We start from the raw sequence: 15,692 nt of genomic DNA on the forward strand, positions 1-15,692 counted from the left end.
TGACTCTTCCCATGTTAAGGTTATGATATTGAGCTGCGGAATGTATGTATGTTTCAGTCGACCAGGCTCCGACCCCAAGATAGTAGTAATTTCAGGCGGGCTCGCTCTCATCTCATGCAGTAATTTATTGGCCATTAAAGAGTAGCTTGCTTTAAGATCATCTTTGGAAGAACGGCTATTCTCTTATCATGCTTGTAAGAGTAAAAGTGTATCAAGGTGTAGCTTCAGGGCCAGTGGCAGACATTTGTCAGTATAGCAAATACATGTGGAGAAGACACAGTGTATGGCTATTATTAAAACAGTAAACAATTCAGCACGGTGGCCTAGTGGTTAGCATGTTGGCCACACAGTCAAGAGATCGGAAAGATCTGGGTTTGAATCTCCGTTTGGGCATCTGTGTGGAGTTTGCGGGTGTGTGTGGGTTTTCTCCGAGTACTCCGGCGATTTATTAGTGACCGGTCCAGGGTCTACCCCACCTCTCACCCAAAGTCAGCTGGGATAGGCTCCCGCATCTACCCGCGACCCAAGTGAGGATAAGTGGCATAGAAGATGAATGGATAAACTATTTCTGTCAAAGTAGTACAGCTCATTTTGATTAGCTATGGTACGCAAGTTATTGGTATTCTGTATTGTACCACTTTTGAGTCAGTTTGGGTACCATTCGCGGCTTAAAAGTACATAAAGGGAGGCGTTAGACACACTTGTTAGTCATTTGGTTGACGGAAAATTGTCACTGCCGTGTGACATTAAACATTGACTAGGAAAGGGATATTAGTCCTTATACAAAGCTCCTCTTACTTCTGATAATAACATGACAGGAAAATGTTAGTACAGATCCGGTTAATGGTGCGGAAACCCTAACCACAACCGCAATCTGGTTCACTTCCAAAAGCTTGTTTGGTGTGCACCATGGTTCAGATGATAGCATTCAACCATGACCAAGCAAACACTACTACCAGATACTACCAGGGGCGGGGGTAGTTATTATAGTGGTGTAGCACAATCATTAAAACATGTTGAACGATAACTGTCCTACAAATTATTGCCGATAAACGATATAATTATCAACATTATTTTGAGACCATTTTTTCATTAATGTAAAATGGAGATATAACATATACCCTGAAGTTGACATTGTGTGTCAATGCAGACGTCAGCTCTTTTGCATATACATTTCCTTAATTGACTTTCAGCAACACTGTGTGCGGAATACGCTGTTTACGTTTAATGAGGTGTAACGTTTTGTCGGAGTTTGGTCAAAGTACATATTTTGGATGCAGCAGAATGCGTTTGGTGCACAATGAGGAGTTATACTTCAGGAATCACGGCAACTGAAACGTAAGTGCCACCGTTTTGTATTATTTATTTAATTGTCTTTGTCACAAACTTTTTGATGTCAGGAAATGACGATGCCAAAGAGGCTGATATTGACATCAGTTCGTGTTTTATAGACAACAGGCACGAAGAAGGTAATCAACACTGTTTCCTCTGTTCATTCAATATGTTTGCAGTATATTTTCACATGGCTATGGCTTCAAATCACTGTAGTCTGTGCATCATGACCCTCAAAGTAACTGCCCTGTCGCTGGTGCGCCTGTGAATACTCTCATTCGTTGATACCCATCCCAGGAGACTGGCCCATTTGTGTTTGCTTCTTTGTTATTCCTCACAACACTCACTTGCAGCACTCTGTGTGTACACTCGCTAACGCCAACAAACACAGATGCACATGTCAATTTATCAAGGCTGACAAAATGATCAAGTTTGTTTTTATTTAATTGGTTAATTGGTTTATTGATTGTCGTGACAGGCCTAATAGTCCAATATACATTTGGGAGATATACCGTACTGAAAAAACTAATACCGCCATTAATTTGATTGTTTAAATTAACTTGTTCCACAACAATTGTCTTGACAAAACACTGAATAGAACGGCAGACATAATTAGTCGGACTACTCTGAAAATGCTAAAGCAGTTTCGACCAAACTTTGTAGAGGGGTGGCACATGGACCAAGAAAGACTCCATAAAATAGTGGTTGGGACCTGCGTAAAGGAGCTAATGTCGGAATTTATTATTACAGTTTGATTACATTAAGGAAACGGTCCAAAGCCCACAATCATAATGACATCCCCGTCTGTCATCCTCCACGAACCGGGACATAGCCTTCTAACTAACAAAGATGTGGAGAGACACAAATATTTTTTTTTTTTTTAAAGTTCAGCGACTTAACCCTCGACTAAGTGACATTCTCGATAAATGTGGACACTAAAGTATTGTTGTTTACATCCTTCTAAATAATGTTTTTAACATTATTAGAGCTCTCTAGACATTAACACCCCAATATCTATACAACCCTTAGTGAAGACTGAGTTGCATGTTGCTGTGCTGTAAATTAATGTGCTATGACTCTCGTAGATTTTTCATACTTGACGCTACAGTTTCAGAGCATATGAGACACAGCGGTTTGGCATTGGATTCTGGAAGAATGAACATATATCGGTCCGTCCTTTCACTTTTAAATGTTCGGTTTTCTCGATCACCTTCTTACTTTTGAGCAAGCCATGGTTCTATTTTAGCGGCATAGAAAATGGATGGATGGATGGTTCCCGGCAAGTAAACAAACAATTTAATTGGCTGATTTTGACGTCACCGCTTTTGCTATCACATTAACCATAGTACTAAAAGTAATTCCCTCCGCAAACTGCCGCTGCGATCGGTCTGCGAACATGATTATATATTATTATATTTCCCATTCACTTTAATAGGTCACGGGTCCGTAAAGCCATGACTGGGTCCGGATCCGGACCGAGGTCCACCATTTGGTGATGGCTGCCATGGACATATGAATGAATGAATTGTGCGAGGTTTTCCACAACGTCTGCAAATTATGCTCTCAAAACGTTGTTATAATGGCCAAATCATGCAGTCTATGTACCAAATACCATCAAAGGTAATTGTTAAGTCTTGCCTGTGAAATGTTATTCCCTGGGATTTGGTTTGAGGCACATGAATGAAGCATCTTCTTCGCTCCGACTTTTGCCACATCCAATATGGCGGCGACATTGACCTACAGCTCAGCGCTCGATGTGGCGTCTACATATACAGTATATATGACTATGAGCTAACCCGCTCACCATTAGCAACATCCACCACGTCCTGCCACCCCGAACACGATTAAGCAAAACTGTTATTGTGACAGCAATGTTGCTTGTGGCGCTTAAAGGACCATATTGGCTTTCATCATAGGGGAAAAATCAATACCGATATTGACCAATATTACATTTTTATGCCAATATAGGGCCGATAATATCGGTGGGACAATACTATCGAACATCCCTAGTTTGGACTATAGAATATAGACTCACACGTTAGCACCGGAGGAGGTCCTTGTTGAGGTTACCTCCTGCAGTGGCTATTGTCTCATCAGTGTAACATTAATGACTCTTACTGACCGATGTAGAATACTACATAACAATATGTATTTGAACGCGTCTTCTGAATGCCTTATATTTGCATTTTATATGTTTATTTAGTCATTTTTATGTTTGGAAATGCTTACTTTAGTCCGAAAATACTTAAAAATCAAGACACCGCTAATAATAATAGGTCATACTGGTGGTAATAGGTGATACTGTGCTGATTCATTAATGGATATATACTGAAAAACCCTGAAAGAGTGAAGTTGCAAAATTCAAAGCGCAAAGTGGCGAGGGACGAATGTGTATCTCTTAACCCAATGTGCCAAACTACCTCAATTAATGCCAACATTTCAAGGATACACACAAAGTCACAAAAAAAGTAGCCAGACTCAAAGAAGAGGTGTGACCTTCCTTCTTTCATCCAAGTCCTAACAGCATTTGATCAAATTTGTCAAGAGATGTTCCACTTATGTCCACATAAAGCTTCTCTTTGTGCAACCTGTTGCAGCTTGCCCTTGTCGTGTCATTCATGGCTCCTCTCACACTGGCAGATGTAAAGAGAAATGCTTTCTAAGTGCCCAACAATCCCCTCTATCCATATATCTATGAAAATCTTTCCCAGAAGAGACACCAAAACAATCTTGTCAATGCATAATGGGCACTGCAAAGTCACAAAACATCTGTCTTCTTGACAGGTCAAGGTCATCATCCTGCAACCTAACTAGTTCATTAAACCAATAGAAGAACGGAAATTTATCTGGCAGTCCAACAGATCGGATCTAACTCAAAATAATGAAGAAAAAATGGGCTATTATTAAGACCTTGCCACATTCTATCTTATTTTTTCCCTTCTTATTCATGGGAACAGTAGTCTTTTAATTTCTCCTGGGAGCTACAAGCTGCTGCTGTCTTAGCTGTGTTTACTAATCTTCCCTCGACACAAATTTCTCAGCTGCACAAAGTAATACTGGCGGAATGTAAATAGCCTTATCTCATAAACTCTAGTTATCCCTTGCCACCTTGGCTGTCCGCTGTGATACATAGTTAGAAGTCAACACGGGAGGATTAAAGAGGAACAAGCGGCGCAAGAGTAACTTCTTAGGCCGGGTTCAGCAAAAAGGTGATCCACCTTAAAAGACGTAAAAATGATGAACAATGGGTGAATTCCTCTACACAAAGAAACATATTGAGACAATAGCATGAGCATGAGCAGATCAAGCTGTAATTCTCCCCTGGTTGCTTAGTACTGATCAATACCCAGTTGGCGCTTTGAGCCTTCCTCTGTCTTGTCATGTGTACATTTTAGTACCTGCCTCATTCAACCTGCGCATCGCTGAAGGCTTTCAATCGCTGTAAATGCCATGAGACTGAGTTTTAATTAAACCCAAAGGGAGAAGCGTTAATTAGCCCATCGCCTGCTGTGAATTGGCTGGTAGCTGCGGGCAGATTCTCACTCCAGTGCTGATGACAAGAACATAAATGAGGTGCAGTTTAAGAGTTTTGGGTTAAACTTGGAATTTGTCACACTCAAGATTTAATTCTACGGAGACGGATGCCCGTGGGCTAGGATGATATGTAGTCCGATATATCAAAATCACAAGTGTAAAGCTTTTGAAAATAGAACATCCATTCCTGCAGCAAGCTCTCAACCACTGTGCGAGAAAAGGACGTATCTCTTAAAATGTGATCAACTGGACTTTATCCTCACACACAATTCCACAATTCATCTACCGCATCAACTGCCTGCCCCTTTCTTTTCTTTTGCAAGACAAAGACAGCTGAAACCATCTTCCTTCTTATTCATGCAGTGAACAAATACATACACATGTGATTGAATTTCCTGTACCACAGACAGATGGACTGATTGTCAAGTGTATCTCTTCAACAAACATCTGGGAATGCTGATACTTCTGGTGAGAAGCTGAAACAACATGCTTCTCTTTGTTACTTCCCTGTAGGAATTTGTTAACGCAAGGATGGAGGAGTGTCTTATAAACTATGCATGCCATCTCCCTCTGGCAATCACCAGTAGAGAGGATGATGGCGGGAAAATGTTGGTTTCCATTAGTCTTGAGGCTGGTTAATATAAAATTATCCTTGGGCTTAGCAGGAAACCGACAAAGTGGGGCGACTGCTTCATTATAACTGATACCTAATGGAAGCTGGACTATAAAACTGGATTTGCAAACAGTCACTTTACTGATCCGTTCACTGCATCGTATAAATACAGTGTGTTTCTTTCCTCCACTCTAAGACAAACAGATGCTGAAGGGTAGGTCAAGTGCTGACATAATCACAGCAAATTTTTTTCATACAGTGGAACTTCTAAAGTTGACTGCCCCTAAGGTTGTAAGAGCCATAATCAGCATTTGGAAAAATGTCCCTCTGAAATTGTACAAAACTTCAAAGGACTAATTCTGGGGTTTGCTTTTTTCCTTAGGCAAAAAAAGGGGCGATAAAAGAATAACAATGCACTCACTATACAGGTGTGTTTTCTTGGAGGAGAGAAGAATCCAGCATCATATATGGTTTTGTCACTTCTTATCAAAGTTATGGGAGACAGTTTTGGTCTACAGTGGTAACCACTTGCTTTTTCACTTACTATACTTTCCGTCACAGTTTTTCCCATAGTTTTGCGGGTCCTGCAACTTATAGTCAGATGTGGCTTATATACTATCAATATACTGTATGTCTATATAATTGAACATGTTTATGAATGTTAATTCATACTGACGGCCGCACAGCGGCTGGGTAGTTAGCATGTTGACCACACAGCCAGGAGATCAGGATGACCTGGGTTAGACTCTCCGCTTGGGCATCTCTGAGTGGGGTTTGCATGTTCTCCCCGTCCCACATTCCAAAAACATGCATGTTAGGTTAATTGGAGACTCTAAATTGTCCATAGGTATGAATGTGAGTGTGAATGGTTGTTTGTCTATATGTGCTCCGCGATTGGCTGGCGACCAGTCCAGGGTGTACCCCGCCTCTCGCCCAAAGTCAGCTGGGATAGGCTCCAGCATACCCCCGCAACCCTAATTAGGATAAGCAGCATAGAAAATAGATGGCTGGATGGATGGAATTCATACTGACTGACATGAACCAAGGAGTGAACATTACCATCGTCAGCCGCAAAGGGCGCTCTCGACTTCTGACAATTACAGTATATGCTGGTCCTGCCATTCAGTGATTTGGCATGAGATCGGGAGCTTGGTGAACTTGCTTAGTGGTAATGTGCTTGTTGGACCTGCTGTCTTCCTATGTTATTTCAAACTATTCACCATCCCAGGTATGTTCTGCATGCTATTGTGTAGCTCTGGGGCGCCAAACTCAATCGCACAGGGGGCCAAAACTCAAAGCTTAAGGTTGTGGGCCGAACTGGACATTACCCCCCACCCCACCCTCCAACTTTGTATTTTTCTTATTATTTCATCTGAAATGTTCAACACTTGTAATAGTTAAAGTGCTGTCGTTTTTAGCTGTGTACAGTTAAATTATTTAGGATTTTGGTCTGAATCTGGCAAACCCTATTCGGAACGATTGTGAATTTCGTGCTTTTAACAATATTGTTTCCACTTTTAAAATTATAATGCCAGATGAGTAGTTTATATCAGAGGAATTGTTTAATTATGCAGATCACTGTCACTTTGTTTGATAAGGTCCACGAGGCCGGCCAACTCAATGCTATTGTCCAAACAGTTCTGCTCGCCGGATTTGGCCCTCGGGCCTGAGTTTGACAAATATTGTGTAAATGAATAACTGTTAATGTGTTACGTTAACATACAGGACACCTGTTCAGCCTGTTGTTCTGTGTGTTATTGTGTAGTTGAACAACTTGCCTTTCCAGATTAAATGTCACTTCTTGATCTTGAATTTAGTGAAATATATTTCTTAATAAATGTGGGGTTTTTTTCCCCCAGACACATTTTTTGACTGAAGAGAATGATGCGACTTATATTCCAGAGAGACTTATTGTCTAGAAAATACAGTACATGATAATTAAAACTTAAACTTTTGCATTACATCTACGTCATGTAAGTTACCGTAATTTCCGGACTATAAGACACTACTTTTTTCAAACACTTGTATGAGTTGTTAATGCTAAATGTTTATAACGGTGACAGTTGCACTCTGGAACAAAAGTTTTCTATTTCAATGATTTCCTAAAATCTGAGTATTCTCCAAAAGCATTTCAGAAATGATTTGTTTCACTTTAGGAGTCTTTAGTAAGTAGGCTCATACAAGCATATAAAATAAGCATAAGGGTGAATGAGGATGACTCACCACGCAGGAGGTCCGAGCTGGCGGACGGGGAATTGTGCATCCGAAACAACTGCCAGTCAAAGTCATCTTCTTCACCCTGTGTGAAGTCACACAGACTAGGATCTGAATCCTCTTCAAATGTGCAGCCTGCAGCTGAGTGGAAAGAAGGAAGAAAACAGCAACAGTCAGACAAATTCAAAAGAGGGTAATGTCTTCTTATGACTTATTTTACAGTAATTGTATCATTGTCAGCTTTTGTCAAACTAGTACAGTGAACGAGTCTTTATCCATAGACATTAGCAGCAATCAATGTGTACTGAGGACCAATATGTAACCCGCTTGCTTCACGCTGCCCTCGCCAAGGCTTGAACACAGGACTTTCACAATGGGAGACGGGAGCCCAGACTGTCAACCTAATGTTCAGCGCAGCTCTTAAGGTCGAGGGAGTGAGGTTTTACCAACGTACACTTGTGCAGCCACACTGGCTGGCATCCATTCCATATAGAACCTTTACTGTAGCACTGTTTTGCACAGCAACTCAGTTTACTAAAATCTCATGTGTTCAGGATTTGCCAAAGCAATGATGATCCAATGAACATTCTCAGAAATGATATTCAACGTTGAGATGGTGTTACATTTGAAAAGATGAATGCATCTGGAGAAAAAAATTGTGTGATTTTTATGATTGTCTCTGCATGTGCTGCATCACAGGGTTTGAAAGGATGTGAGATCACATGCAGGGATTGAGCAGTTCCTGCAAGAAATTCAGACAGTTCCTTACATGTACCCTTAATCTCCTTGGTGTCCTGCAGTGTACCTTTCTCCTTGATCCCTCATGAATTTTGGAGGGACATTCTGGACTTGGCAACGTTCCTGTAATGTCACATTTTGTCCAATTATTGATGAGTCTTCAGTGTCCTACGGTACATCTAATGCTTTTAAAATTATTTATATCCCTCTACAGTTGAGTACCTTTCAACAATGAGAGCCGAAAGGTATTTTTAAGATGGTACCAGACTACAGCGAAGGATATACCCAAGGAAAGAGAGAAATGGAAAAGTTATTTTTAAACATGTGATGTAAATGTCCACTACAGCTCATTTCAGCCAGTTCAACTCTGCATTTGTCTTTTGTGCTTCCTTGTTTTATTTATTTATTTTTTTTTGTTTGTCATGTTTTTGCTGGCGTTTATCTGTTTGTTTGTTTGCACCTCCAAGTCGGAGTCCATGGTTCTCGCCCGGAAAAGGGTGGAGTGCCATTTCGGGGTCAGGGATGAGATCCTGCCCCAAGTGGAGGAGTTTAGGTACCTCGGGGTCTTGTTCATGAGTGAGGGAAGGATGGAAGGCAAGATCGACAGGCGAATTGGTGTGGCGTCTGCAGTGATGTGGACTCTACATCGGTCCGTTGTGGTGGAGAGGGAGCTGAGCCGAAAGGCAAAGCTCTCAATTTGCCGGTCGGTCTACGTTCCTGCCCTCACCTATGGTCATGAGCTTTGGGTAGTGACCGAATGGACAGGATCGCGGGGGGCATTAGCGGTAGGGAGGACTTTCAATATTAGTGCAGACCTGCCATCATGTAGGAATTTGTCGTACTCAGCATGCTTCACTGCTCTCCATCTTGTTGCATTTCACTGGTTTTGGTTTCGAGTTCAGTCTGTGCAGTACAGATAAATAAATACATATTATCAGTTTATCCGTAGTATTTTAAATCAGGGGGCGCAAAAAACATTTCTGCAAGACAGAAAGTAATTGAGAACCACTGCATTAGGGGATTTGTGTGTTCAAATCACACAACATACAATGTGTTGATTGCTCAGTCAGCATGCCCACATGACCTTGCAAATGGCAACAAATCAAGCAATGAGTAAAATGTTTGCACTCACACAAAAAACTCACAAACCAGTAATTATGGCTCTTGCATCTAAAAGAGAATAACCATTACAAAAGAACATGCACAAACTACATACCAGAGACTGAAATCCCAAAGCACATTAACAAAGCCATGTACAAACAGCAACAATATTTGGTGAAATAAGGCTCCCCTAGGGTGTGTAGTGATCATTATTACACCTCACAACCTGCTATTCCATGTGCCAAAAAGCAAAAAAAATCAAATTCTATTTAATAGCTACGGCTTTGATGGCCCTAGGTCCCAAATCATCACGCTTCAGTCGTTGCACTCTGCATCTGTTGCCATATTTCACATTAGTCCATCAGTGGGAGAATTACAGTGTGACAGTGGGCAGTAGGAACAGCCCGGTCGTAAGGGCAAAGTGGGCCTCAGTAATAATGGGAGCTGGACAGCACGAGAAGCCACATGCTAATGACAGGAATAACCACAAGCAGGTCTTGAAGGTGACCGGGCTTTATTAGTGCTCATTCTTTTGCTTGACTCTGCCATTAAATAAATGACAGTCTGCAGAGAAAGGCGCTTCACTCATGAGAAGTCTCATTTTAAAAAACGATGTAAAATATCGCCACCGCTTCCAGTTATTATGTGGTAATTGGATAGATTTTATGTAAAAATACAGGAAATACAAAACATATCTTTTGAAAGTGCCTAAAGTCAAATCATCAGTGTCTGTTGGTGGCCAAAGTATAAATGCAAAGTATAAATTTTTTAAAAAAAAAGTATAAATGCAGAGATATATTTTTTTCATCTTTGAAGTCATCAAGGATGTTGGGTTTCACTTTGTTAGTTTGGCAGCAAGCTTATGTGAGAAGTGCCAAAACATTTGCCACGAAGCTTTGGAGGGGCATGGTGCTTATGTGGACAAGACTCATTGCAAATTGCATATTTACAATCCGAAGGCGAAACTTGGAAAAAATTCCATACCACATACATATTGATCTTGTTGTGTGGAGCACGTCATCACTCGTAAGCCATATCATTATCGCTTGAAAAACCGGTAGCTCATTTTTATGACAATATCGGCCGATACTATCGGATCGCCCTACTTTAGGCACATGTGACTCTATTTACAGTGGAACCTCCAATGTCTTAATTAAGCGTGTTTTGTTTTTTCTTTGGCTTTTTTAACAGACACATATGCGTATTCCAGCAATACCTATAAAACACCACTAAGTAACAATAATGCCTCGCAGACCAATTCCTGTTCGGTCTTTATCACATTGTCATGCGTCTCAAAAGGTTTACTGTATTTTGGTTGTATTATGCATTGGTTAACTTCTTGTTATAATTGTATGATAGTTAGTAATATTAAAATGTTACTTAAAACATTGCCAGTACAGGTAAAAAAAAGTTTTATGATGGCGACAGTTTGACCCTGTAACAAATTAATAAAATTTACGTAATTTGCTATGGAATAAACATCATGCAATTAGAGCAACTGGGAAGTCAACCAGGGCCACACGGTGGTCTAGTGGTTAGCACGGTGGTCTAGTGGTTAGCAAGTTGGCCAACAGAGTAACAGTCTGGAGATCGGGAAGACCTGGGTTTGATTCTTCCTTGGGCATTTGGAGTTTGCATGTTCTCCCCATGTGTGCGTGGGTTTTCTCCAGGTACTCCAGTTTTTGGATGTGGGTTTCCTCCCACATCCAAAAACATGCATGTTAGGTTAATTGGCAACTCTAAATTGTCCATAGGTATGAATGTGAGTGTGAATGATTGTTTGTCTATATGTGCCCTGCAATTGGCTGGCGACCATGCGAACCTAATGAGGAGCGCTATAGAAAATGGATGGATGGGAAGTCAACCAACATCACAAAACGGATTATGTTCAAATTTGTTTTCAGTCCAGAAACCTCATAGTGGACCTTATAGCGGAGTAAAAGAGATCTAAGTCAGTAAGACATGTTGTCAAAATATATATTTAAATGTAGATCCATATTGTAGGTGTGTTATAATTGATTCAATTTGTAAAGCTGTTGATCTGCCAATTATGTTGGGCCATATTATGGACAATAAAAAGAAGAAAAGATTAGGAACCCATGCAGGCAATCAAAGGCATGAATGCTTCAAATAATTTAATCGAGTTACTCGCATGACTGTACATTAATAATCACATATTTTACTATTAATACTAATTACTAATTACTAATAATAATCACATTATCAACTTAAGATGCTGCTGAACGTTTTAACACTCTTTAACATTACAATAATGTTCTACCTGCAAAGTTTGTTTTATAAAAAAGGTTCATGAAATATTAAATACACATTGCAGTAATAACAAGGGCCAATTCCACATAGACCATCTTCCACAACGTGTGGGTGTCCAGTGAAAGGGTCAAGTCCATGATCATCCCACACACTCTCTCGTTCTCTCTCTCTCTCTCTCTCTCTCACACACACACACACACACACACGCACACACACATTCTTGCGTCTTGTCTAAAAGGGTAATCGGTAATCATTACAGTATGTTCTGACCTTAACTTTTGCATCTTCACTGGTAGAATATGAACTCAAAGACAAATGTAGCACCATGTAAGCCTGATCCATTGGGTAACAGTAACCAGGGGAGAGAGTGTAGGTTTCTCCCTCTGGGTTTGATTTATTGGCCCATGCTGGGGTGTTACTGCATAGATCTGCTGGTGGGGGCATGAGGTTAATTGTCCCGCAATGAGGTCTATTTCTAATAGAACAGCCAGTGATATGGGACCTGACACATCCAAATGTTGGCACTATATTATTCCCCGCTGCTTCAGTAAATGAAGCCTGCGGACTCCTCCCTGCAAAAAGTCTCATCATCTGGAGAAAAGAAGCCAGGATCCAAGGCCAGAGCTGGCGGGGAATGTCATCCCCTTAATCCCATCTATCATGACAAACACAGTCGGTCCTCAGCCATGCCTGTGTGTGGTATGAGTGGTTGTTTATACCTGAATGATTGCTGCATCATTTTGTGCATCACACAGCACAAAAACTGACACAACAAAAATTCTGCAGCATAGCTTATGTCCAAATAATGTATATTTTACACAATTTACGGTTGATCCCCATATTGATTTAAAAGCTATTTCATTGCTGGCGGACATGAGAATTGTAGGGATTAGTCGAGCAGATAAATATCAAGTGCAGACCAACAGAAGGTTTACGACACTCACAAGTAAAGTATCAAATCTACTAGGCAGGCCTTGCAGGAAGAACAAGCGGCATAATAAAGTTTCTTTTTATGGGAAAAAAATGAGGAACAGATTTATTGTTTCAATAAATCAGGGTGCACTAGTCTCAAGGACGCAGTATCGGCGGGGAACATGCTGAAGCTGCTCAGTAGAACTGAATCAGACTGATAGCTCAAGAGGGAAGAAGGGGACTGCTGTAGGTGTTTAACTGTTTGGGTTTGCATATAAATGTAATTGTTTCACAGTTGAGTAAGACAGCACACATTCAGATGCAGGTAAATTTACTGAAACATTACCTTTTGTGATTTGATACCAAATAATATTACATTTTCAGATTTCTCGTGTCAAGTGCAGAACTGATGATGCATGCTCTCACAGGACTGGTAACACAGGATGATAAGTGTCATCCTTACACATGAAACCGATCTTATTCACTGATCTTATTTGCCTCCGCAAAGGTCTGAAACTCAGCCACTGTCCAGTGGCATGCTGTTAGTGTTTATGAGCAGTTAAAAGAGCAAAGCTACTGTAACTGAGGGTTTCAGGATGTCCGGTGATATCGTGGAAGTTTCGTGTAAATAGAGGACTATGCCCAAGGCTGTACGAGGCACAGTTATTCATGTACAAAGCTCACCTCTTTAGCAACAGTCAAGAATGCACATAAAAACCTTCCGTCCTTCAAAATACAAGCACTGCACACCACATTCTATTTACTTGTGGTAACAAAGTAAGTATTGTAGTACAGAAAAGTATTGTTTGTTTTTAAAAGGTGAAACATAAAAGACTAAAGGAAGTCTATCCATTATTTTCTATGCCGCTGGACATGCTGGAGCCTATCCCAGCTGACTTCGGGTGACAGGCGGGGTAGACCCTGGACTGGTCGCCAGCCAATCACAGGGCACAAATAGACAATCATTCACACTCACATTCATACCTATGGACAATTTTAGAGTCGCCAATTAACCTAACATGCATGTTTTTGGAATGTGGGAGGAAACCGACGCACGAACGGGGAGAACATGCAAACTCCACACAGAAATGCCCAAGGGAAAATCGAACCCAGGTCTTCCCGATCTCCAGACTGTTACTGTGTGGCCAACATGCTAACCACTAGACCACTGTGCGGTCCCTAAAGGAAGTAATAGAATGTAATTTTAGTTTGGACAGCAATTGTCTAAACTTTTCATTTACAGTATATTTGAGAGAACTACATCATGCAGTTAAAACGAGAAGTGTGTTTTGTTTCAAGTGTATTGTTCAATCTTTTTTAACAAAATAAGATTGAAACACTGAAGGTGTATGCCGTCAGTTATTATTATAATTATTATTATAAAAAAATCGGCATCGGACAAAATTGGAATCGGCAGGTGAGACTTTTTAAAGATTGGTGATCGGCCAGAAAATTGTAATTGGTGCATCCCTCATTGTAACACGTTCTTTATTTTTTCTCTTTCATCCGAAAAGAGTGACACGCACTTGAAGAGAACAAACAAATGTAAGGCAAATGTAAGCCAATGAAATATTGTAAGTGTCAACATGTGCAAGATATGCTGTGAATGAATGATCAGTAATAGATATGGATCAATGATATGACTAAATATTGCTTCTTCTTAATCCTTTTTGGACATGTTGAATTGTGCAAATGTAATCATGCAATGTTGGTTTATGTGACTTGTTTAGCATGTTTGAAACCAATAAATCATACCACACCATACCCCCTACCTTGCTATTTAATTACCACCAGCTACACATAAGGTGAATTTTGTCTCTGCTTATCTCTTTGCATTTTAAGGCCAGTTTACATGAGAACAATCAACCAAAACAACATTTTTCTTTCTTTTTGTTTCAGAAAAGTTGCATACTGGAATTTATATACTATTCCAGGGCCATTGGTAATGTAGTAGCACACATAACTTGATGTAATGTTATTGGCACAATCTCAATTCCTGGTCACTGTCCCATTCACAATCATCCTGCATCTCACAAGCCTCTTTCACACGTAGACTTTGTAGAATAGCCACATTATGGCATTCCCTTTAATACATGCAGCCTCTGTTATAGCTCTGATTCTGCCTCAGAAGCTGGAAGATTGGTGGGCCAACTTCGCCCCCACGACCCGGAATGAAAGGTAGATAAATCCCAGCTTGTGTGAAAAGGTCTATTGGTGACCAGTCAAAGGTGTAGTCAGCTTGGACCGGCTCCAGCTCCCCACAGTTGTGAATACAATGACCATTATAGAAAATTGATAGATGGATGACAACCACAACTTTATCACTTTATCATAAAAATCAACGCACAAAGTAAAAAGTAACCAAATCGCAGCATCTCTTGTACTATATTAGCAGTTTCTATTGATGGGAAACAGAAGGCAACTTGACAACAGCTTGCTGAGAGGCATGCACCACAATGCCCGTACATCCATGATGGAAAAAAGTAGAAGTTTGGAAGTGGAAGTTTCGTGTGGTGTTAAGAGTTGGTGATGTCTGGCTGTTTTGTGTGGCCATGAATGCGTCAGGCGGAGTGGTGTGCATACAGCTCGAGTGAAGAGGACTGCTGCAGTGCATGTTTGGAGACGGATACATTCGCAGATACCGTTTTGGCTACGTTCGCTGATATTCTTCTAGCTACGTTTGCTGACAACAGCAAGCGGAACACTAAAGCACAGACATGGCTCATGGATCGGAAGCCTCCACAGGTTGTATCGGGCATTTCCGATATGTCAATTACACTGGTATTGGCACCCTGTACCGATGCTGAATCGGATCGGCCACGTTCCTAATCCATCATAAAATTCCAAACTCCAAACACTGCCATCCAAAACGTGTGCATTTAAAAAGAATGGAAAAAGTTAAGAGGGTATAGGACAAATTTGATGGTGCTCTTCAGGGAGTTTACAATTTACTGAAGGAACAATTCAATGTGCTGAG

The 15,692-nt window shown here is 40.7% G+C and overlaps 1 protein-coding gene across 4 annotated transcripts in view; it reads right to left on the reverse strand.

Annotated features, from left to right (window-relative positions):
* The window catches only part of ptprub (protein tyrosine phosphatase receptor type Ub), a 251,866-nt gene that overhangs the window by 164,159 nt on the left and 72,015 nt on the right, over nt 1-15,692 (reverse strand). For all 4 annotated transcript variants that reach the window (XM_054781885.1, XM_054781887.1, XM_054781886.1 and 1 more), the window contains exon 2: nt 7,703-7,834. In XM_054781885.1, the coding sequence (XP_054637860.1) occupies nt 7,703-7,834 (132 nt within the window). The remainder of the gene's footprint in view (nt 1-7,702; nt 7,835-15,692) is intronic.

The sequence above is a fragment of the Dunckerocampus dactyliophorus genome, chromosome 7, assembly GCF_027744805.1.
Source record: "Dunckerocampus dactyliophorus isolate RoL2022-P2 chromosome 7, RoL_Ddac_1.1, whole genome shotgun sequence".
Lineage (NCBI taxonomy): Eukaryota > Metazoa > Chordata > Actinopteri > Syngnathiformes > Syngnathidae > Dunckerocampus > Dunckerocampus dactyliophorus.